This window comes from Rattus rattus, chromosome 13 (assembly GCF_011064425.1).
Source record: "Rattus rattus isolate New Zealand chromosome 13, Rrattus_CSIRO_v1, whole genome shotgun sequence".
NCBI classification, from domain to species: Eukaryota; Metazoa; Chordata; class Mammalia; order Rodentia; family Muridae; genus Rattus; species Rattus rattus.
In genome coordinates, this window is record NC_046166.1 from 72310823 (window position 1) to 72335685 (window position 24863).

General features: G+C 49.9%; 1 protein-coding gene across 2 annotated transcripts in view; it reads left to right on the forward strand.

The window, feature by feature from the left end:
* The window catches only part of Cars2 (cysteinyl-tRNA synthetase 2, mitochondrial), a 36544-nt gene continuing 11681 nt past the window's right edge, over positions 1-24863 (forward strand). Inside the window, exons 1-9 of one of the 2 annotated variants that reach the window (XM_032918504.1) lie at positions 1-238; positions 420-470; positions 2025-2142; positions 9063-9134; positions 9626-9731; positions 14881-14964; positions 20900-21032; positions 21588-21721; positions 24702-24769. In XM_032918504.1, the coding sequence (XP_032774395.1) occupies positions 60-238; positions 420-470; positions 2025-2142; positions 9063-9134; positions 9626-9731; positions 14881-14964; positions 20900-21032; positions 21588-21721; positions 24702-24769 (945 nt within the window). In that variant the 5' untranslated portion in view covers positions 1-59. The remainder of the gene's footprint in view (positions 239-419; positions 471-2024; positions 2143-9062; positions 9135-9625; positions 9732-14880; positions 14965-20899; positions 21033-21587; positions 21722-24701; positions 24770-24863) is intronic. The other variant, XM_032918505.1, reaches the window with a different exon arrangement.

The window sequence follows — 24863 nt, forward strand, 5'->3', positions numbered from 1 at the left end:
GGGCGTGGCCCGGCCTGCAGGATTTTGCCTTCCGCCTGTTCGCTGGATCTGTCCCCAATATGCTGAGGGCGCTCCGGCCTGGGCCGGGCGCTCCGCTGCTCCGGACCGCGCTTGTTCTCGGGCGGCGCGGGCGGGCATGGCAACGGCCACAAGGCCAGGACACCGGTGTGCAGGTGCATAACAGCCTCACGGGCAAGAAGGAGCCGCTGATCGTGGGCCGCTCGGACGCAGTCTCTTGGTGCGTGCGTCCGGAGGGGAGGGGAGGGGAGGGGCGGGACAGGGCGGGGCCGGAGGGCGCTCCGAGGCCAGTCAGTCCTGAAAGCCTGACATGTGGTCCCGAGGGCGTCAGTGAAGGTTGTTAAGGAAGGCTTAGGGCTCTTTCTTGCAGATCTCACACATAGATCTTAATATGTTCCCAGGTATAGCTGTGGACCGACTGTGTACGACCATGCGCACCTTGGCCATGCTTGGTGAGTTTCCTAGATTTGAACCTTTGACAAAGTCAGAGGGTTATTTATTATGCAAAGAGTAAACTGTTAGCTTATTTTATAAGCTGTTAAGTGAACTGAGTGATGGCTGCATTGTGGGAATTGTGAGACGCCGGAATGTTAGTCTCTTTGGTCTTTATAGCAGTTCAGAGTTGCATACCCATTGCTCAGGTCTGGACACGCACGCAGGGAGTTGCTGTGGAGGAATAGCGAGTGACCCCTTTGCGAATTAGATGTTCTCATTCAACAGCTGTAATCTTAAGAACAGCAATACTGTTCCCCAAAACTGATGTGGTTGCTTTTGTTTCTTTTCACAAGGCCCTTTTAGGTGGGACCAGCTTGTGAAAAAGTACTTGGATTAGTTCCCCATGAACCAAGCATCTACTGTAGCGCACAGTTTGGAAGTTACATAGTAGCGTGTTACATTGTAACACATTTCTTTTCAAGAATAGTGACATGGCCAGAGAGATGGCCTGCTGGGTAAATGTGCCTCTTGAACCAGCCTGATGACTTGAGTTTGATCCCTAAGATTCACTTTGGTGAAAGGAGAGAACTGAGTCCCACAAACTGTCCTCTGACCTCAACATGCATTCTGCACATCTGTCCTCTAGTGTGTACACACACACACACACATATATATACACAGCATGCATACCACCCACACAGTAGTAGCAATAGTAGTAATATAGTACTATTACTGTAGTAGTAGTGGTGGTGGTAGTAGTGGTAGTAGTAGTAGCAGTAGTAATAAACTACTATTGGGGGCTGGAGAGATGACTTAATGCTTAAGAGTACTTGTTTGTAGAGGACCTAAATTCCTCCCATCACCCACATGATGGCTCACAACCATCAAATACACACATGGTACATGTACATACACACAGGCAAAACATACGTACATGAAATAAAACAAGTTTTTTAAAAACATTTATTTATTTTATGTAAATGAACACACTGTCACTGACACCAGAAAAGGGCTTTGGATCCAATTACAGATGGCTGTGAGCCACCATGTGGTTGCTGGGAATTGAACTCAGGACCTCTGGAAGAGCAGCCAGTCCTCTTAACCCCTGAGCCATCTCTCCAGCACCGAAATAAAACAAGTTAATCAAAAATAACATAATTTTTAAAAGCTGGGCAGTGGTGGTGCATGCCTTTAATCCCAGTAGTTGAGAAAGACAGAGAAAGGCTGGTCTCTCTGAGTTTGAGGCCAGCTTGGTTCCAGGACAGCCAGGGCTACACAGGGGAACCCTGTATGGAAAAATAAACAAAAAACAAGAACAAAAAAAATGGGTTAAAAATAAAATTGTGGCCCGGTGGTGGTGATGGCATGTGCCTTTAATCCCAGCACTGGGGAGGCAGAGGCAGGTAGATCTCTGAGTTTGAGGCCAGTCTAGTCTACAGAGTGAGTTCTGGGACAGCCAGGGCTGCACAGATACACAGAGAAACCTTGTCTTGAGAAGCCAAAAATAGAGTAAGTAAATTAACACGTTGATCGCGTGTGTTGAAGACAATCCAGCAGTGTTTTCCTTTCAGCTCATATGTCAGATTTGACATCATCCGAAGGATCCTGACCAGCGTGTTTGGATGCAATGTTGTTATGGCAATGAGCATTACCGATGTGGATGATAAAATAATCAAGAGAGCTAACGAGGTAAGCACAAAGGCCTCACATTGACTGGCAAGTTGAGCGGCCATCCCCTGCAGAGTCTACTTCATGTTTTCCTAGTACTCGTGACCCTTATGTGTCCCAGAGACAGTGGCAGGTTATACCCTTTTCCCAGTCAGGAAGTTAAGTCAATGGTGGTGTGGAGAAACATCCCCTCTGGTGGTGTTCACTGTCCTCTGACCCAGGTCCCCATCCCTCCCTGTGGTGAGCACCTCACTCCAGCTCTACCAAGACACCCTGACTTTGACCTTGGACACCCTTGTGCTTATGCTCTGATGCCTCATTTCCATGTTTCTTTTGTTTTGCTGTTAGAGACAAGGTCTTACTCTGTACCCCAGGTTGGCCTCTATAGCCCAGGTCGGCCTGGCCTCGGGAGTGGTGCAGTGTGTTTCTTGACCACTAGGAGGTGCATATGTGTGCCAGGCAGGCAGAGTTTGTACTCCTGTTTATTTATTTTTAATTTTTTTTTTAAATTTCAAAATAGTTTTTTCCATATAGTATATTCTGATTATGGTCTTCCCTCCCCAGCTCCTCTCACATTCTCCTCACCTCACCCACTCAAATCCACATCCTTTCTCTCATTAGAAAACAAACAGGTATCTAAAAATAAAACAGAATATCAAACAAGAATAGGACAAAAGAACAAATCAGAACAACAACAACAGTAATCAATAATAATCAATAATATTAGCCAACGAAAAATCACAAGAAGGACATACAGACACAGACACGGATATCCCAATAGAACGCATGGAAACCATGACCTCTGCAGAAGACCTGTGTGTATCCACACACGTTCTGCTTTGGGATTTTCAAGCCGTTTTGAAATAAGGTCGTTTGTATTAACCGTACGAAGATTCCCGAGTTACCCCCACCACTCACATCATCTGTGAATAGGCTTGTGCCAACTATGACACTCCTCCCTGACTACTCCATTGCGAACCTTCTAGACCCAAGGACATTCGCTAGCATGACCACCTGTGTCCTTCCTGGCCAGGAGGTGGGCATCAGTGACACAGTTCCAGCCCCCTGGCTCCTCCCTAGAGGCTGGTTACCTCATACATACACTCCCCACCCTCTCCCAACCCCACCTGTCAGGCTCTGCATCCTCGCCTCATGCCTTCTCTGACATTTCATTGACTGTCTCAGGGTATCAGGGCCTTCACTTTGAGTTATTTGCCCCCCATTTGTACAAGAACATGTGTGGTGGGCCAGAACCTTCAAATGGTGTGGGCCTTGGAGTGGGCCCACAGCCCCAGGCATCTGACTTCACCCCTATGCAGGCAGGCCCTTCTTATGGTGTTGTGTGAATAGCTTCTCTGAGGCCCTACAGCAGGAAGCACGGGTGCCTCCTCAGTCTGGGCCCCATACCAGCGTGCTCTGAAGACTTGGTGGAGGAGGTGTTAGTTAGCCCAGGTAGCAAGCATGAGGTCAGGGGCTCTCTGGGTTCTTCCGGTGAATGGGCATTGCATCCTGAATGCACCCTCACCAGAGGGCTTTCTGGGGCAATTTGACCTTGCCTTTCATGACTTGCCTTTTCAGTGAGGAAGTATTTTCTGAAATGTTTGTGGGGTTTTTGTTTGTTTGGTTTGGTTTAAGTTTCTTGAGACAGGGTTTCTCTGTGTAGCCCTGGGTGTCCTGGAACTCACTCTGTAGACCAGGTTGGCCTTCAACTTAGAGGTCTGTTTGCCTCTGCCTCCTCTGAAGTGCTGGGATTAAAGTCCTGTGCCACCACCACCCAGCTTGTGTTGTGTTTTTTTTTTTTTTTTTTTTTTGTTTTGTTTTAATTTTATTTTTGGCAAGGTTTCATATAGCCCAACATGGTTTCTAACTCCCTATGTAGCTAAAGATGACCTTGAACTCTAACCTTCACCCTTCGGCCTCTACCTCCAAAGTGCTGGGATTAGAGGTGTGAACCACCACACCCACTGCTCTGCAGAATATTCCTCTCTTTTTCCACAACTGAGGGTTACTGTGAAACACCCAGTCCTTTGTGTCTCTGTAGCCTGAGGGATATTAACACCTCCCACACTCTTTCCTTTTTTTTTTTTTTTTTTTTGGAGACTGACAGAATGCTGGTTATGTAGACCAGGCTGGCCTACAGTCCCACCAGCCTCTGCATCCTGGGTGCCTTTGCACACATCTGGCTTTGAGTTTCTCTGCTTGAATCTGGTGGAGGTCAGAAGGGAAGCTGACCTCAGTGGGAACAGGCCTCCCAGGAGTATAGGAACACCTCATGAGTCTTATTCTGTGTCCAGCTCCACAGTGGGCAGCTGCTAGCTCATGCCCTGGCCTTTGTGAAGAACACCTACCGGGTAACAGGCTGGGCTGCAGCCTCTGGGAACACTGCCCATGATGATCTCAAGATCCACCATGTTGTAGCCTTAGTTAGAATTCTCTTCCTCCTCCTCCTCTTTCTCCTCCTTTCCCTTCTCTCCTTTCATCCTTTTCTTCTTCATCTTCTCCTTCCTTCACCTTTTCCTACTTCTTCTTCTCCTCCTCACCCTCTTCTTTTTTTAAGATTTATTTATTTTATGTATGTGAGCACACTGTAGCTGTCTTCAGACACACCAGAAGAGGGCATCAGATCCCATTGCAGATGGTTGTGAGCCACCATGTGGTTGCTGGGATTTGAACTCAGGACCTCTGGAAGAGCAGTCAATGCTCTTAACCTCTGACCACCTCTCTAGTACCCCTGCCCCTTCTTCTTCTCCTCTTCTTCTTTGTGTGTGGTTTTATTGTTTTTGTTTTTGTTTTGTTTTCCCTTGGTTCTTTTTTTTTTTTTTTCCGGAGCTGGGGACCGAACCCAGGGCCTTGCGCTTCCTAGGCAAGCGCTCTACCACTGAGCTAAATCCCCAACCCCTTTTGTTTTGTTTTGATCTGGTTTTGTGTGTGTAATCCTGGAACTCATGCTATAAGCCAGATTGGCCTAAAAGTCACAGAGATCCACCTGCCTCTGCCTCCCAAGCGCTGAGATCAAAGACGTGCGGCGCCACCACCACCTATCAGTAACTTTCTGTTTATATGTGTGTATATGATATAAACACATGTGTATATAAATGTATGTGTGTGTGTATGATATAAACACATGTATGTGTATATAAATGTGTGTGTGTGTGTGTGTGTGTGTGTGTGTGTGTGTGTGTGTGTATTTGCTTTCTCTGGACTTAGCCATTACTATTGTGAACAAGGGCAGCTAGGATCACTTTAGCACGAGACCCTCGCAAGATCATTCCCTCCTGGGAGAAGGGAGGCCCTCGCATCTCATGAGATCCTCAGGTCTCTCACCCTGAGATTGTTGACTGGAGCAGGATTCTTTGTTGGTGCTTCTGGATAGTAACCTATGCAGGGGATTCCACAGTTGCTTGGGGAGTCATGCATGCTCCTGCTAGGAGTCTCAGTAAACTCACTGGCTTACCATGAACTTTCTCTGTTTCCTTCTGTCTCCCCAGTAGAAGTCGCATGCCACGATGCGTGTATGTGTGTTTGTGTGCGCGTGTGCACGCATGCACAGGACTGATGTATAATAGGTTGTATGCATTATCCCAAGGCTTGGGAATTAAGGTGTCTGTGCCCTACTCCCTAGAGGGTCCTTTGTCCCTCCCTCCTTCCCCCTCTCCCTGTCTACCTCCCATTTCTGCAGCCCATTCTGCCCTCTGTCAGAGAAAGCCTGCTGCAGTCAGGCACTGTTGTACAGAGCATGAATGACCAGATGGTGGCACATGAGAGTCCAGAGATACACAAAGTAATTCACAGGGTTTGTTTTATGATAAAAGATGGCATTTCAAATCACTGGGGTTGGGGGAGGTGGATCACTCAGTAAACAGTGTTGACAGTCGGGTAGCCATCTGGAGAAAATATAAACCCAAGTTGGATACCTTGCACACAGCCAGTTTAAGGCAGATCAGAGATTAGAGATAAGAAGGGCGAGGCCATAGATGTCTCTCAGTATGTGTGAGAGTGCAGATCCATTTGTGTAGAAAGACTGAGAAATAGGAAAGACTGGGAAACGTAAGCCAAGTTTTCAGTGCTGTGAATGACCATATGGTTAAACACCGGAAAGGAGAAGCTGGAGAGATAGCTCGTGACTCAGAGCCCTGGCGGTCCTCCAGAGGGCCATGCTTTGACCACAGCACCCACGGTGCAGTTCCACCATCTGTAACTCAGTTCCAGGTGACCTGACGCCCTCTTCTGGCCTCCATGGGCATTGCACGCATGTGCTACTACACAGACATGCACACAGGCAAACCTCCAGACACAAAAAATTTAAAGTTGGAAAAAAAAAAAAAGGCACGGTGGTAGCAGTGCACACCTTTAATCCCAGCACTTGGGAGGCAGAAGCAGGCGGATCTGAGGCCAACCTGGTCTACAGAGCAAGTTCCAGGACAGCCAAGACTACAAGAGAAGCCCTGTTTTGAAAAAAAAAAAACCAAAAAAAACTTAAGAGAACTAATGAAAGATGAAAGCTATCAAGATAAAAATAAAAATGAAACTGAACAGAGATAAATACAGATATGTGCAAAAATAGATGGAGATATGTAAGTCCCACAGCGCGTAAATGTACTTTCTACAAATCAGGAGGAGAAGAGACCATAGAAGGGGCTTTGGTGCATCTGGACATGTGGGGTGTGCTCCCGCTTACTCATAATTAGAAGGAGTAAAGATCAGAGCAGACTTGGAGAGCATATGTTGTGCCCTACAGAGGGAGTGTGACTGCAGGGGGGCGGGGGACTCTCTCTGTGATGCTTGTGTATCTCACCTGGGCACTGCGACTTCCCAGCAGTCTAAGGGGCTGTGGGGTAAACCACAGGCTGGCCATTGTGGCTCCTGATAGGCCTGGGGCCACAGAGTTGGAAAGAAGCAAAAGAGGTGGCAGGAAGCTCCCAGTACTTACTCAGCATCAGTCTCAGCGGTGTGGCTTCTACAAGCTGACTACATTAGAACCCTGTCCGTCGTTAGCCACCAGGCTCCACCAGTGCCATGGAGAACCTTGAGAGAGATCCTTTGTAATGGGTATCTATTTACTTAATGCATGTGAGTACACTGTCACTGTCTTCAGACACACCAGAAGAAGGCATCGGATCCCATTACAGATGGTTGTGAGCCACCATGTGGTTGCTGGTATTTGAACTCAGGACCTCTGGAAGAGCAGCCAGTGCTCTTAACCGCTGTGCCGTCTCTGCAGCCCGAGAGAGATTCTTGATGCTCCAGAGCAGAAATTTCTTCTCTCATGAAAAGGGTACACGTTTCACAAAGTAGCTGGGTGTGCTTCAGGCAGGCCCAGCACACAGTAGGTGCTGCATAAATGCTTGCTAAGTGTAGGTAGATTGTGAATTCTTGTACAAGGCACGCATGAAGACTGCTTTTTATTTGTTTGTTTGTTTGAAACAGAGTTTTGTTATGTTGCCTTGGTTGAGGTGGAACTTACTATGTAGACCAGGCTAGCCTTGAACTCAGAGATCTGCCTGCCTTTGCCTCCCAGTGCTGAGATTAAAGGCATTTACCAATATTTAGCACCTACTTCTTTTAATTTAAAAATAAACTATCTTTGACAATTTTATACAAACATACATACACACATACATACTACATACATACATACATATACACACACATACATACACACATACATACAAACATACATACATACACACATACACACATACATATAAACACACATACACACACATACACACACACATACACACACACACACACACACACACACACACACACACACACACACACACACACACACACACACACACACACACACACACACACACACACACACACACACACACACACACACACACACACACACACACACACACACACACACACACACAAACACACACACACACACAAAAACACACACACATACATACACACACATACATACATACACACATACACACATACATACATACACACACATACATACACACATACATACATACACACACATACATACATACACACACATACATACATACATACATACACACACATACATACATACACACATACATACATACATACATACACACACATACATACATACACACACATACATACACACACACACATACATACATACACACACATACACACATACATACATACACACACATACACACATACATACATACATGCATACATACATACTCACTCATGTGTCTTCCCCTTTGATGTTCTTGTTTGTTTTTATAAAAACATTGACTTAGATAATGCGCCCTGATGAGCATGCCACAGCCCTGTGGGAAAATGACTTCCCCTACTCAAGAAGCCCTGGGCCCAGTAGCTCCTCAGCTGGGGTGGAGCCTCACCTGCCCCTCCCCAATGCGGTCTGGGATAATTTACAGGAACTTTGCTTCTGGGCCAGAATGTCTGTCCCCTGCTTAGAGACCCACATCCCAGCACTGAAGGCCAGTGTGTCCAGATGTCCTACTGTGGCAACCTCCTGCAGCCTCAGGAGCTCCAGAGAGTTCCAGTCCAAGGACTTCTGCACCGTTACTGATTACCGCTGGCCCCTGTTACTTTTCAAGTACTTCTCCAGGCTTTTTTTTTTTTTTTTTTTTAAAACCATTTCCTCTGCTGTGGTTAAGGTGAGATGGAAACTCATCGCTTGTCCTTTGGAGTCGATGCGTGCTGCGCGTGGGGGACGAGGGTTGATTTTTCGTGTGGTAGAAATGGTGCTGTTACTCACCCGCTTTTCTCTGTACCTAGAGGGCAGGGCCCATACGCCCTTTTTGACTACTAAGCTGTAGGGTAGACTTAACACCTAAAACTGAGCCCCAGTGGGGCACGTGGCCACCATCTTGTCTGCAGCGGTGACCCTGGTCTGCCATGATGGGCCTGTGGGTCTTCCAGACGTGCTGATGTCCTTGTCTGACCTTGTGCAGATGAACGTGTCGCCCGCTTCTCTTGCCAGCCTTTTTGAGGAAGAATTTAAACAAGACATGGCAGCCCTGAAGGTAAGCTGTGCGTGTGTAAGGGGTCAGTGGTAGGTGACCCACATGATCCAGAACAGTGGGTTGCTGGTGCCCGGCTGGCGTCAAGACTGATGAAAGGGAACAGATCTAGGTCTGCAGAGTGGACCCTGTGATGGGCTTAGTGGAGGAAGCTGGTCCGGGGGCAGCAGGATGAGGGGATGCTTGGGCCTGATGGAGCCTGTGTGAATAAGTTTGTCTGTATCCTTGCCAGAACGCCCTGATTTATCTTACATTCCTATCAGAGCCAGGCACATTCCTGGCACCGAGGTCTAACTGTCTGGCTCCTTATTCCCCCCCCCAGTGGCCTTGTCTGTTGGGAGCTGGAAGGGAAACCACGCAGGAAAAGCCATTGGATCACTGGGGCATCACGGCAGTCATGACTTAGGATGGCTGCCGCCCTGTCCTGCTTAGACTGTGCATGGATCCCGAGCTCGGGAATCACCCATGGTGCCCACATCTCTGCTTCCTCCCAGGTCCTGCCGCCAACCGTGTACTTGAGAGTCACCGAGAACATCCCTCAGATCATCTCTTTCATCGAAGGCATCATTGCCCACGGCCATGCTTACGCGACAGCCACAGGTAGCATGAAAGTTAAAGCTAATCTTTGGGGACGATGGCGGAGCTGTGAGACGCAGGGTGTGCCTAGGCTGAGGCAGACACTTTGCTGGCTGTGTGGGTGTGGGCTTGGGGCTGAGTCTGCAACACTGGTCCAGTTCATTCTTTTTTTTTTTTTTTTTTTTTTTCAGAGCTGGGGACAGAACCCAGGGCCTTGCGCTCTAGGCTAGCGCTCTACCACTGAGCTAAATCCCCAACCCAGCAGTTCGTTCTTTTAAATTTTCACTTTCACTTATGCGTATGTGTGTGCTGATGTGTGCTCCCGGAGGGAGTCAGCCAGCGATTGGGAGCTGCCCGACGTGGGTATCAGGAACTATCCGTGGGTCCTCTGCAAGAGCAGAAGCACTCCCAACCACTGATCTCTCCAGTCTCTTGAGTCCATTTTTTTTTTCCAGATTTTGTTTTATCTTTTTAAATTATGTATCTCAGGGTTGTGCGTGCATGCGTGCGTGCGTGCGTGTGTGCGTGTGTGCGTGCAGGGGCCTGTACCTATATACACACATGCATTGGGAGGTCAGAGGAGGAGTCAGGTGTCATCCTCTATCACCCTCTACCCCGTTTTATGTGCATGTGCGTGCATGTATGTGTGTATGTGTGTGTGTATGTGTGCATGTGCGTGCATGTGTGTGCGTATGTGTGTGCTCGTGTGTAATGTAGTATGTTAAATGTTATGGAAGCAACGCATGTTTATTCAGCCTACTCAGCCAAGCAGTTAGAAGCAGAAGTCTCTCTCTATGCAGAGTCTTCAGAGTCTGCAGAGCCACTTAACCAGATACAAGGTGTCTTAGTGAGGGTTTCTATTGCTGAGGTGAAACACCACGACCACAAAGCAAGCCGGGGAGGGAAGGGTTTATTCAGCTTACACTTCCATGTCACTGTTCATTGTTGAAGGAAGTCAGGACAGGGACTCACACAGGGCAAGCGCTGATGCAGAGGCCATGGAGGGGTGCTGCTTACTGGCTTGCTCCCCTGGCTTGCTCAGACTGCTGAGCACCCAGGGCCACCAGCCCAGGGATGGCCCCACCCACAGTGGGCTGGGCTCTCCCCCACCAATCACTGATTAAGAAACTGCCCACAGCTGGGTCTTACGGAGGCCCCCTCCATCCGGCTAGCTCTAGCTTGTGTGAGGCTGACGTAAGGCTAAGCACACCTCGCAGACGACTTTACTTGGTTTTAAGCAGTTCCTCCATTTCAAGCTGGTCGCCTGCCCTGGTTGGTAGTCGTTATGCTGGGAGAACTATGGAGGATACTGCCTCACCTCCTGCACACAAGAGGCATGGCCACCAGGTTGCCTGCCGTGTGGCCATTGCACCAGCCATCTGGGAGCTCCTCACCCGACTCTCCCTCCCTCCAGAAAACAGTTCTTGAGACAGACTCCTGGATGGCTTCCCACTCCCTTCCCAAGTGTAATATGTGGGAAAGCAAGGGTGACAGTGTCCTTGCTCCCATGCATGCGCTGAGGGCACATGTGGTCCACAGCTGGTAGGGTTCCTTTCGTCAGGGAAGCGGCAGCATTTTAGTCCTGGCATTGAGGCATCACTCTGCAGAACCAGCTTAGCAGGGATGCCACTCAAAGTCCCATGCCATGACTGAGCGTGTCCCTTAGGAGCCCACCCAGCATTTGTTCATCCAGACCCAGGCAGCAGAGTAGATCATTAGACCCCGGTTATAGAGCAGGGACCTGTGCTTGAACCACACCATGGTAACTCCACCCTACTTCTTGAGAGGGTCTCTCGCTAAGGCTAAACTTACCTTTTCAGCTAGGCTGGCTGGCTGGCTGGCTGGCTGGCTGGCTGGCTGGCTGGCTGGCTGCCTGGTGAGCTCTTAGGATATGCCTCTCTTTATCCCAAGCACTGGGGATACGGGTGTGTAGAGCCACATCTGGATGCTTGGTATTTGAACACAGGTCCCCTGCTTTCGCAGCAAGCACTCTTACCACTGAGCCACCTTGCTATCTCTGTTGAAGAGTTTTCAGAACAGCTGGGGCCAGGGCAGGGCCCCTGGGGACTGTCCCTTTGTCCGGGCTGTCCATCTCCTAGCACGCCTGTGTCTTACCTAGGGCTTCATTGCCGTGAACAGACACCACAACCAAGGCAACTCTTACAAAGAACAACATTTGATCAGGGCGGGCTTACAGTTCAGAGGTTCAGTCCGTTCTCATCGTGGTGGGAAGCATGGCAGCGTGCAGGGACACATGTGGTAGAGAGAGAGCTGAGATCAGCAGGCAGCAGGAAGAGAGAGAGCCACTGGGCCTGGCTCCAGCTTCTGAAACCTCAAAGCCCACCCCCAGTGACACACCTCCTCCAACAAGGCCACGCCCCCCAGTAGAGCCACTCCCTATAAGCCTCTGGGGCCCATTTTTATTCAAACCACCACATCGTGTTTGTCACAGAACAGAGTTAGCCACCCCTCATCACTGCAGCATGAGTCTCCTAGTAGATGGTGCTCCAGTGCTGTCCTGAAATCTGACTTAGGTCCTTCCTGGGGGCTCCCTGCTCTGCACGACCGTGTCTGTCCACATAACGGAGTCAAGACGCTTGTTAGTGGTTGTGGCTCTTGAGACCCTCTAACCCTGAGTTCCTGCTCTTTCCTTGTGACTCAGACACTTGAGTCCTACAGCGTTGTTAGCATGACCCCCTCTTCCCGCTCTGCTTTTTTGCCTTACGTCTTGTTTCCCTGTGTCTTGGCAGTTTATGCTTGGCTGTCCCCGTGACACACACTAACCTGCCGGTACAAAGGAGTTGAGGTGCTTGTCACAGGCAAAGGGCCAAGTATGGAGCCAGGTCCTCATCCCTGGGCACACGTCCCCTAGAGTCCCATCTCACAGTAGGGGTGATGTGCCACGGCCTGCATACAGGGGAACTGCAGTTTCTATGTTGTCTACTTTGGCATACTTGGAATTTGTCCCCAAAGAAACCATTTGATAAAATGGAGGTACTGTTCCAGCTTATTCCAGTGCAGGGTAATTGTTGTGGGGTAGAAAGACACCATGGGCTTCTGCTTCAGAGAATACAAGGTGTTCTCCAGGAGTGAATTCTGTCTGCACGTGCACACATGCATCCACCTGTCTGTCCATCCATCCTTTCTTCAAAAAGCCTCTCACTGAGTGTGTCGTTCTTGCTGGCCTGGAACTCACAGAGATCCACCTGCCTTCCTTTGCCTTCCTTTGCCTTCCTTCGCCTTCCTTCTCCTGCCTCTGCTGGGATTATAGGCACGTGCTAGTGATACTCGGCCTTGGGTTGCAGCCGCACATGTTGCTGTAAATTTAAGTCACAGCGTTCACTCAGACTGCAGTGGCTTGGGCTTTGTGACAGTTCCACGGGGCTTAGCGGCAGCGTGATCTTTGAACTATTGGTGAAAACCGTCTATTCAGCAAATTGGTAACCTCAGCAAGGCAAGGGAAGGATGTTGCCTGTGCGCCCGGCAGCTTCTTCCCGAGCATTCCCAGTGTGTGCACGTAGGAGGGAGCTCGCCCGGCCCTAGCCTCTCCCATCTCCACTCTGCCTGCATCTTGGGCTAGGTGGTCCAGGTGAGAGGGTAGGGGTCTAGTTCAGCAGTGGACTCTGTATGACCAGGTCCCTAAGGGGCAGGCCAAGATGCTACTTGGCAAGCTGGCTGTGTTTTCTAAGCCACCCAACCTTCTCCCCTCCACGCAGAGACTGCTGTCCCCCCGAAAGCCTTGACTGTAGCACAGGCACTTGGAAATGCTTGTGTCTGCCAAGCACAGAGCGCCAGTCGGTGTTCCCCAGAAGGATAGCACAGGTATGAATCAGTGAGCAGACAGGCTGATAAAGAGGGGTGGGAGGAGAAAGACCTGTGCACAGTTTCTAGCGACGGTCATGGATGATGGTCTTCAGAGGGCTGCAGGGAGCATGTTCGAGATGCATGGCTCTGTCAGCGCACACCAGCCGGGAGCACTGCTGTCCCAGGAGGGAGCTCTGTGGCAGGTTGGGTATGGAAGAAGTTAGTGCTGTAGCTCTCCCGGCTTCCTTATCTCCTGCCTCTGGAAGCTCACCCGCGTCCGAGGCTGTCCAGGTGGAGGCTCTTTCACTCAGAAGAGGCGGATGGTCATAGGCGTCTTAGGAGAACATCTCAGGAGCACACGCAGTGTGCAGGCAGTGTTGGGTAAGATTAGCGTCTTTGTGTGTGCGTGTGTGTGTGTGTGTGTGTGTGTGTGTGTGTTGTGTATAGTGCTGTATGTTGTATGTGCGTGTGTGTGTTGTATATAGTGCTGTGTGTGTTACATGTGCATTCATGTGTGTATGTGCATGTGTCTGTTGTGTATAGTGCTGTGTATGTTGTATGTGCGTGTGTGTGTGTGTGTTGCATGTACATGCGTGCACGTGCATGCGTGTGCATGTGCATTTGGACAGAAGCCTGGGGTAGATGTTGAGTATCTTCCACTGGACATTGGTTTTGAGACAGGATCTCAGAGAACCTGAAGCCCATTGATTGAGCTAGGCTGGCTACCCAGTGCACTTCATGGATCTGCTTGTCTCCACCCAGCCTTGGGCCGGGGTTACTGGCATACACTCCCCATGCCTGACTTTTTATGTGGGTGCTAGAGAGTTCAACTCAAGTCCCCGTGCTCACTTAGCAGGCGCTTGGCACTTTATTGCCGGAGCCATCTCTCCAGCCCCAAGGATCGAGTCTTTAAATTAGCATGGAAGGAAAGTTGAAGAGCCGAGTGTGGGGTTTGTGGTTCTCGTTGTTTGGTTTGGTTTTGATTTTTCACGGCAGGGTTTCTCTGTGTAACCTACTGTTTTGTTGTAATAGTGGGGGTCTCTGTGTAGCTCAGGGTGGCCTTGAACTTGTTTTTCTGGGGTTATAGACATATCCCTTTAAGGCTTTTTATTCCTCCCTCCCTCCTTCCCTATGGACTTGTGGAAGCTTTTGCAGAGAGGCTCACACTCGTGTGCTCTCACCGCTGACCTGCTCATGTTGTTCCCAGGTAATACTAATGAAGCAGCACTGTGCTTCTCAGTTCTGGCCGATGGTGGCCAAGCATCATCTTCTGTGCTGAGCTGTAACTGCCCGTTACCCTTAGACTTCTCGATGTGCTGCCTTGGATGGACTGGGAAGCACTCAACTCATATCTGTCTCTGTCAAACAGGCAGCGTCTACTTCGATCTGCGAGCGCGAGGGGACAAGTACGGCAAGCTGGTCAACACGGTTCCCAGTGCGACTGCAGAGCCAGGTGGGTGCTGATGTGTGTCCCCGAGGGCTTCAGCCTCCGGGTGTGGGCTTCTGAGAGTTAGATCTGGAGCTGGGCGGACATGGACTCCCTTGGGGTCGTTAACCCTGCTGTGGGGTTAATCCGTTTCCATGAACAATAGATGAGACTTGCAGAAGACAGTTTGAATGCAAGCTCAGCGTCCTGTGCCTCTCTCTGTCCTGCTCTGCCCCAGCCATGCTGTTTGCTCTCTCTTCCTTGTGAATTTTCTTTGCATGGGACTTGTACACATGTCTTCTATTGCTTGCTGTTATGCACTACGTTCCCAACATAAGTCAGTCTTTTCCTCTGCTATTTGTGTTTTAAAATTTGTTGGTCAAAGTCATTTTTATGAAGAAGAAATCATAAACATGTAGGACTAAAGTTAAACCATTGAAGATCCTGGGCAGGGCTGCAGGTGCCTTTAAGTCACTGAAATAATTCATGACCTGGCTACTTTGTATCCCCAAATCTCCCCATAAACATTTTTCCTGTATTCCTCCCCCATGTTGCCTTCTGCCATTCTTCTGAAGAACCATTTCTGGTCCCTGTTTGCTCAGTGAGACTTCTCTGGCTGTGATACATGGTTTCCCCTCTATGTCATGTGCGTCTTAATTGGTAATTAATTTACAGGCTTCGCCCAACTCTCATCATTTATTTTTGAGACAGGGTTTCACTATGTAGGCCTGGCCATCCTGGAACTTGCTATGTAGAATGGACTGCCCTCAGAACTCACCGAGTGAGACCAACCAAGTGCCCAGGAATAAAGGCGTGTGCCACCATATCTGGCTTAATCTAATTTTTAATAGCCTTGTTTATTTGGCTCTCAGAACTTATATGTTAACTGTTACTCAGTAGCTTCTGTTGTGCCCCCTCCCCAACAAAGCGTTCTGGGATCTCCACACCTATGAGCAGTGGTTTGAGACAGGCTTCAGTTGCCTTTCAGGAAGAGGGCTTTGGGAGAGTTACGAGTTCTGGCAGAATCAAGCTAGTTTTGTTGAGTTGTAGTTGGTCGTGGGGAAGAGTCTCGTGTAGCCAAGGCTAACCTGGATCTTGCTGTACAGCAGAGGACATCCTGGACCTTTGGTTCCTGATTTTCACCCCCAAGCACTGGGCCTGCAGGTGTGTGCCTCTAGGCCCAGCTTTTGACTTTATTTCCACAGGTTTTGTGTTTTCAGTGCCACTTGGGGTTCATAGCCCAGCAGAGGGAAGGCATAGAATTCCTATTGACCTCTTCCTGCTCAGCCCCATCACCTCCCTCCCACCCCCTGCCCCAGAGCAGTCTAACGTCAGGCCAATGTGCTGCATCACCCTGGTATGCAGTTCATGTTAGCGCGCCCCTTGGTGTGGATGGTCTGTACATTCCGATAAACACCTCATGTCTTGTCCCCATGGCCCAGTCATGTGCAGTGGTTTCCAGCTTCCAGACCATCTGTGCCCAGTTCTTCTCCTGTCTCTGCTGCTACCTCAACCAGAGTGACCTTTTCACTCTCCAGAACTTTGTTTCTCCAGAATGTTGCAAAATTGTAGACATTCAGCCACAGGCCTTTCCAGGTCTGCTTCTTTCTGCTAGTAATAGGCTTTTGTGGCTTGCTTTTTGGAGACAGTCTTGCTTGATACTATGTAGCCCGAGGTGGCTTTGATCTTGAGGAGGTCTAGGTCCGCCTCCTGAGGACTGGGGTTAGAGGCATGACCACTGTGTTCCCTGGCAGTAATGTCCTTTCAAGCTTTTAGATTTTTGCCTGTTCCAGTAGCTTGGCTCTCACCGAGTAATGGATGCTGTCTCATCTGTGTGCCTACTGTCTGTGTGCTGGAGTTTGTTAGTCCAGCCACTTACTGAAGTCCATTTCGACTGCATCCATGTTTGGGCAGTTAGGAATCAGGCTGCCTCTAGCATCCGCGTGCAGGGTTTTGTATGACTGTTTTCAGCATCTTGCTTAAACACCGAGGAGCGTGATGACTGGGTCACATGGAAAACCTGCTTGGTTCTGTGAGGCATTGCCAATGTGTCTCCCATTGCATCCCCAGCAATGAGTGACAGGTGCCCCCTCCACCCTGCCCCCACTCGCCCACCCCCACCCAGCTCTCACGGTTGGAAGTGCCTTATTCAAAAGCACAGTGTGAGTAAAGGTTTGAAATTGGGGATTAGTGTTTAACGAAACAAAGGCACTGAGCCCTTCTGGCTCCAAAGCTCGGATTTGTCATTAAAGCAAGGCTTTTCTCTTCAAAGTTTGAATTGTAGCAGTAACTCAATAGGAAGGATGGAGAAGGGGGCCCTGCGGGTGACTTCTCCTAGGTTGAGGTCCTGTGGTCACCCAGTGACAGGGCCCTGGCACTGGGGTGCTTGCATTATGCGTTTGCATCAGCCCTGCCCGGCCCTGACCCCTTGGTAGCAACCCTTTCCTCTGACTGTGCTCTCCCCCCACCCACGTCCCAAGTGCCTGACTGAGGTTGTCTCTGGATGCTTTGTGTTGCCAGTCCTCTAGAACATTCCTCTTGTATCCCTCCCCCACGTCTCCCCTCTCGTTCCTTTTCAATCCCCAGCCCGTTGGCTTACTGGGATTTGCTGACTGTGTTTCATGGCTTTCCCTCCATGCCACGTGTGATTCATACAGGTTGGTCATTTAACGTACAGGCTTAGCACAATTCTGAGTATCTGCAGATGTGGGTAACACGTTCATCACCAAAAGACGCAGGTGGCCTCACGTCGTCCTCTCTTTATGTTCCGTTAGCCATCCTAGCATACATTCTTGGCTGCACAGAGGGTTTCTGTGACAGTGGTGTTCTAGCTCTGTCAGTTTCTTGTTTGCCTCCTGGAGTGCTTTACATAGACAGGCTGTTACTCGGTTATTTCGTGGTACAGTTTCCGTGGGAACGGTGGAGTTGTAAGGGAAGGGCTGGAGAGATGGCTCAGTGGTTGAAAGAACTTGACTGCCCTTCCAGAGGACCCTGAGGTCATTCCCAACACCCACACGGGGACTTATAACCATCTGTAATCCCAGGCCTGGGAGATCTGACACCCTCTTCTGGCCTCTGGGGAATCGGATTCTTGTTCTCTGCCAGTGAGAGGATTAAAAGGCAAGGGGAATCTTGTGTGACCAGTGACAGTTGGGAAATTCTCAATCACAGACTGAGCAGGAAGAGAAAGGCCTTGATTAGCAGTGAGGAAACACACTTACTGCAGATTCACAGAGAGCAAGCCAAAGCCCAGCTTCTCCTTGAGGGCAGGGGTTTTGTCTCCTTTCCTGATTTAGAGTGTGTCGGTTTGAAGAAAGATGGGATGGAGGATTAGTGCATACCTGTTGTGTAACACGTCCTGATGCAGCCCTGAGCTTATTGAACAAGTCCATCAGCAGAGGGCCTGCTGGTGGGAGACAAAAGCTTACAAGATCTTCGTTCTAAGCTGTGATGCTTTTGTCTCAGGTCTGGAGGGTGCGAACCATCATCATTACTGAGTCATGGCCTCTCTCCCTATCTGACTGCTGATCAAGGAGTCTAACTCCTAGTCCCTCAGCCCATGCAGGCAAACACCCATACACACAAAGAGAAGAAAGGTCTGTTCTGCTCGAAGTTGGCCATAGTCTTAGGAACCATTAGGCCCTGGTTAAATGCAGGCTTCCTGCTTTCTTCCATAGGAAGGTGCTCCCTACTAACTCTTGAATTGTTCTTCTGTCACCGGGGCCCCTGCTCCATGTCACTTTCTCTCTGATGTGGCTGGGGGCCCCTTTCAGTTGTGGAGTGTGTGCCCTTCACATTCTGGAGGCTCTGCGATTTCTCCAGAGGGAAATGAACAGAGCAGGCTCTGAGCCCCTTCCAGCCTCTCTTCTCCACCCCTCTCAGCGGACTGAGAACGTAACCATGCACGTGTTACAGTAAAGTGGGCTGTCGCCAAGGCTCTGATCATGAACGCTGCCACTCAGGGTTTGGTGAACCCTTCTGTTCAGATGACAGTCATGATGGGCACTGAGCTTGACAGATGGCCACCGTCCCCTGCTGGTCCAGTCGTCTGCATGGTTAGAAGGCTCCTTTGTGTGCACCCCTGCCTTCTTATGTCATTTAGATCGATTCCCTCTGTGTGTGTGTGTATGTATATGTGTATGAATGAGCGTATACAGTGTGTGTGAGTGTGTACAGTGTGTGTGTAGTGTGTGAATGTATACAGTGTATGTGAATGTATACAGTATGTATGTGTATTTACAATGTGTGTGAGTGTGTACGGTGTGTATGTACAGTATGTGTGAGTGTATACAGTGTATGTGTATGTGTATGAATGTATATGTGTACAGTGTGTGTGTGAGTGTATACGGTGTGTGTGTACAGTGTGTGAGTGTATACAGTGTATATGTGTATGTACAGTGTGTGTGTATGTTGAATGTATACAGTGTGAGTGTATACAATGTGTGTGAGTGTATACAATGTGTGTGAGTGTGTATAGTGTGAGTGTGTACAGTGTGTGTTTGTGTGTGCACTCATGTGCACGCACACATGCATGTGATGACATTGGCAGCCTTGGCTTTCACCCTGCCAGTTGTCTGGTTTGGATTTGTTTCCAGCTATGTATGGGAAAGATCCTCTGCTTGGAGACATTCCTTGTGCTCTCTGGGCCCTACAGTAGCAGTAGTCTACCATTTTCCTTTGAGGTCATTTTGGCTGGACATAACCCTTGTCTGCAGTGTATCCTGGAGCCCACAGACCACTTTCTCCTCACAGTGTGTTGTCAGTGAAGTCAGTGCCTTGTTTGTGAGGCACCCTGCCTGCCTGGTGCCAGGGACTTTACCTTTTTCTTTGAAGCGCAGTTGTTTCACAAGATCTAGATCATGACCACATCTGAACCGGTGTGTACTGAAAACTCCATCGTCTAGAGATGCCCAGGGCTCCACCCAAGCCTGCATCAGCCTTGCAGGCAGTCAGGGTATTCGGGGGGATCGTCAGGGTGTTCAGGGGTAGTCAAAGTATTCAGGGGTAGTCAAAGTATTCAGGGGTAGTCAGGGTGATCAGGGTGTTCTGGAGGTAGTTGGGATGTTCAGGGGAGGGGTAGTCAGGGTGTTCAGTGGAGCCAGCCCTGGGTCAAACTGGAGATTTGGGGACATAGGTGGCCCCACCTGGGGCAGCCAGCTTGCTAGAACACCACTGCTTGGTCAGTTGCTTTTGTATGTCACCTGTGCCCAGACTGATCTCTTTCTTGGAATGACTCTCTTTCTCTCTCTGCTGCCCTGGCCAACTCCTGCCTGTTCCTGCCAACTTTGTCCCACATCAACCTGCTGCAAACCCCGTGTTACCCTGGGCCTTTTGTGCCTATGTCAGTCCATTGCTAGCCTGCAATTCCCAATGGGCTTCACCTTGTACTGTGCTCCGTCTGTGCAGAGGTCCAGACTGACCCAGTGACCTCATTTGTTGATGTGTGTAAATAGGGACAGCAAATCCATGACAGCCACAAAACAGTGAGTTGAGTATGACTGTGGCATTTAAGAGGGGTGGAGTTTGTCTGAGGGACTTGCTGAACCTTTTCGGGTCCACCCCTGGAGGACTGACACATCTCTGCTCACTCTTTGCTCTCTTGGCTTCTATCCTCTATCCTGATGTCACCTTTGCCCTCTGGAGGACTGTCGTCATTGTGGAAAATGTCACGTAGGGACTCTGTCCCTCTAATGTGGCTGAACAGAACTGGCCAGGCACTGGTCCCTGTCATCAAGTGCCCCGGTGTTCGAAGGCTCTGTGGATACTCCAGCTCTGCCCTGCCTGTTGGCATGGCGGCATCAGTCCTGCTGGCCCACTGGTTAGGAGTGGAGCACAGTAGGAGGAGGCATGAGATTTGTGAGAAGGAAGATACATAGCAGGGACAGGCCATGGTCATGGCTGGGGTGTGCGCGGAGAGAGCTGCACTGTGGTTCCTTACTCAGCAACCTTGCTCTGTCGCCAGCAGTTGACTCTGACAAGAGGCACAGCAGAGACTTTGCCCTGTGGAAGGGAGCCAAACCCCAGGAGGTGTTCTGGGCCTCACCGTGGGGAGACGGCCGGCCCGGATGGCACATCGAGTGTTCTGCCATGGCCAGGTAAACCCCAGCAGTTTCTAGGCTGCAAATGTTCAAGACGGGTATGACAGGGTGGCCTGACTGAGGGAGAGAACAGTCAGGAGGCCTGAGGGGGCTACTGGAGCCATGAGGAGGAATGCCCTGCCCAGCCCAGGGTGCACCCAGCCTTCCTGCTTAGTGTAGCCTCCTGCTATCATACAACAGCAGGTACCTCATGGGTACCTTACAAGCCTCAGAGCATGTAAGTGGCACCTGTGAAAAGCCGCTTGAGAACATGTACGTGCCCATGCTGTGGCCAGCTCGCCGCTCCCGAGTGCAGAATCTCCACTGTCTCAGGAATAGCCCCTCTTCTAGCTGGGAGGGTTGTAGGGGCGGTACTCAGGCAACCCTTGCTTCCCTAAGGTTCTGACAGCTCCAACAGTCGGTTGCCGCTCCCTCCCTGCCTGCCTGCCCGTAGATCCATATGCAGCTGAGCAGAAACATTTTATGGCGTGAGGAGGGCTGTCGGGAGTGAGTGTGTGCGGTGTGGACCTTCTTGTCAAGGCTGCTCACACGTGCTTGCACTCTGCCCTGCAGCGAGGTGTTCGGAAGCCAACTGGACATCCACACCGGCGGCATAGACTTGGCTTTCCCACATCATGAAAATGAAATCGCACAGAGTGAAGTCTTCCACCAGTGCCAGCAGTGGGGAAATTACTTCCTACATTCGGGTGAGCCTGACTTGAGGCAAACGTCTTCTCTGGTTCTGTCTACTCTGCCTTTGGAGTCCATAGCTCTGCAGGGAGGGCTGGAGATGAGTCTGACTGAAATCACTGCTTGGGTTTCTGTAGAGTATCTTTTCTTTCTTCTTTGCTAGTCTCACATGTGAATACAATGTATCTTGACCTGACTGATCATACAGCGCTCCAGCCTGTCACGTGGGGTTCCTCTTGTGTTGGTAGCCATGGCTGCAAAGCTTGTGAGAGCAACAGCCACCGCTGTCCAGAAGACATTTTGCAGCCCCTCTGCTGTCTCTGCCTCTTAGTCTCTTTCTAGTCTTTTTCTCTGAGAGGCTCCTTGAGGCTTGAGGGACTAGATTTAGGACAGACAAACATTTATCCTCAGCACTTTGCCTGAGTCTGTGCTGACTGCTGCCCACTGCAGAAAGGGACTTCTTTGGCCAGAGCTGAGAGCAGCGCTGACCCGTGTGTATAAATATTTAGAAGGCAGTTTATACAGGGTTGTTCAGCAAAACCACAGTAGTAGGCGCCCAGCTAGAGCCTGTCACTCCCGAGCCATGGGCTTTTGACCAGATTTACAGCACCAGGCACAAATTCCCTTCTGTGCAGCAGCCTCAGATCCAGTCAGAAGGTGGCTGGCTACTACGCTGGTTAAATGAATTAAAGAGCATCTCGGAGGTACCAAATGCTTTGTTGTTACAGTAAAGAAAGAAAGCTCAGCATTTCCCCTTGGATTCATCTGACTGAGAAAAGGTGCAGGTTTGAATCCTCTACTGCTGTCCCTGTGATCTCCATCTGCCTGTCCCTAGTTGGTGGTTTCCGGCCAGCCTGTCTATCATGTGTCTATACCTGATGTCTGGTTAGGATTTCTGAGTCTTGTGTGTCCACCAAAGAACTTACCTCTGAATTTATTGAATCGCACGGAGGAGTGAGGCATGTGTTAGAGACATCTTTTGCCAGATTTGCAAGGGAGTGAGTTATTTACCCCAGCCAACCCCAGCTGACCCAGGAGCACTTGGTACGACAAACACCCCATCACAGCGTTTTATCTGTGTGCTGCTTTCAACACGAACAGTGGTTATTTGTTGAACAGGTCCCCTGTGACCTGCCTGCTCTTTTAAGCAAGCGATTATTGTAGCATACATGTATCATGTGTGCATTTCGTCCTGTGTCAGGGCCATGCTCACTTAATGCTTATTAAAGCATTAAATTATTAAAGCATTAGCTTAGGTTGTAAAAGTTGGTTACGTGAGAAATCCAACGCAAGTTAGTTTGGTTTTGACATGTTAAAGGCATGTTAAGCCAACGGGCTGAGCACGCAGTAGGCTATCATCTGTCTTCAGTGACCTCAAGGTATATTACCAACTTGGCTGTGAGGGCCAGTAAAAGTTCCAGTGCCTTTGAATGTAAGAGATATTCTCATAAAGTGTTGCCACAGGTTACCATAGCCCGGTGCCACCACTGCTGCAGTGATCATACCTTGCCTGGTGGGTCAGTGTGGCACTGTGCCGAGTTCACTGCCGGGAGATGCCACTAATAACTCTTCTCCCTCGGAGTAGCATAACGCCTTCTAGTTCTAGGAAAGTAGCTAGCTGCGGGGGAGGGGAGCTTTCAGGGCCAGCACTGGGGAAGGAACAGAGGCAGGCAGATCTCTGTGAGTTTGAGACCAACCTATAGCATAACCTATAGAATAGAGAGACCTTGTCTCAAGAAACCAACGCCCTCCAACACTCCCAACAACCAAGGACCCAGTGGGTTGGCAGTGGCTGTGGTCCCCAGAAGCAGGTCAGAAGTGGGAATGAGCCCGACTGAGCTTGTGGTGTCAGACTTCACAGTGGTCAGCAGGAAAAGGCGCGTGTTGAGTCTGCTGAAGGTCACGGGGTCAGCACTGCCCTTTCAAATGATGGTTCGGGTAGGCGAGGCAGAGACAGCATGAATGTTCGGCGGCAGTAGGGTTATGGAGTACCAAACATGGCGTCCACAGCATGGGACACGTCTTCTTGACTTCCGGTGCATTTCATCCTCCAGATACTGTCAATACCATGTCTGATGCCACACACAGTTAGAGGAGGCTCACGGTTACTGTTGTTTGGAGAAAGCTATTTTATTCAGTTCTCAGTAGAGTCAACCTCGCAGCACCCTCTGAATGAAGGTATATTTGGAAAGAGGGAAAATCTGTCTGGAACAGCAAGACCCTCCTCTGGAGACCATCTTTGTGGAGACACATCTCACATTAGAAGTTCCCTGCACGAGTTTGGTTTTCTTCTGCATTTCATGTTCCTGTGAGGAAATGACATACAACTGTGGAGAACCTGGAAAGACATCTGAGGCAGAAAAACTGACAGCCATACCCCAAACTCACAGCTAGATAGGCGACTAGCCAGTTACATCAGCGTGCCAGGATAGGGTAGGGTAGGATGAGCAGGTGTCGTGCGTGAGGGCCACGTGGGCCTGTTTTGCACCCCCACAGTACTGTCCTGGAAGGCTGCACACAGCACACACTGCAGGTGCAGGTTCCTGCAGGTGTGGGTTACTGTCCTGTGTCCTGGGGGGAGGACAAGCCTGTGGCTCTACAGGCCCAGCTGTGTCTAGGTTTAGCGCTATAAATAGAGAAGCCCAACTCCCTTCTGGTGTCCTGTTATCTGTGCATGGGTCTCCCCAACTCAGGATGGTCAGCCCCAGCTACGGTGGGCTCAGGGCTCAGGGCCTGGAAGAGGCTGTAACTGTCAGAGGATCCCTTTGCCACCTCAGAGGGGATGCTTCCTGTCACCCAACTCAGAGGGGATGCTTCCTGTCACCCACCTCAGAGGGGATGCTTCCTGTCACCCACCTCAGAGGGATGCTTCCTGTCACCACCACAGAGGGGATGGATGCTTCCTGTCACCCACCTCAGAGGGGATGCTTCCTGTCACCCACCTCAGAGGGATGCTTCCTGTCATCACCAGAGGGGATGCTTTTCTTTTTGTTTCAGGTCATTTGCATGTGAAAGGCAAAGAAGAGAAGATGTCCAAATCCCTAAAAAACTACATCACTATTAAGGTAATGTTAAGCACTGGGGTCCTGTGAGTGGGCTGGTAGCTGCTGATGTGGTTAAGGGGCCTCTGTGAGGTGAAATCACATCACCAGACTCACA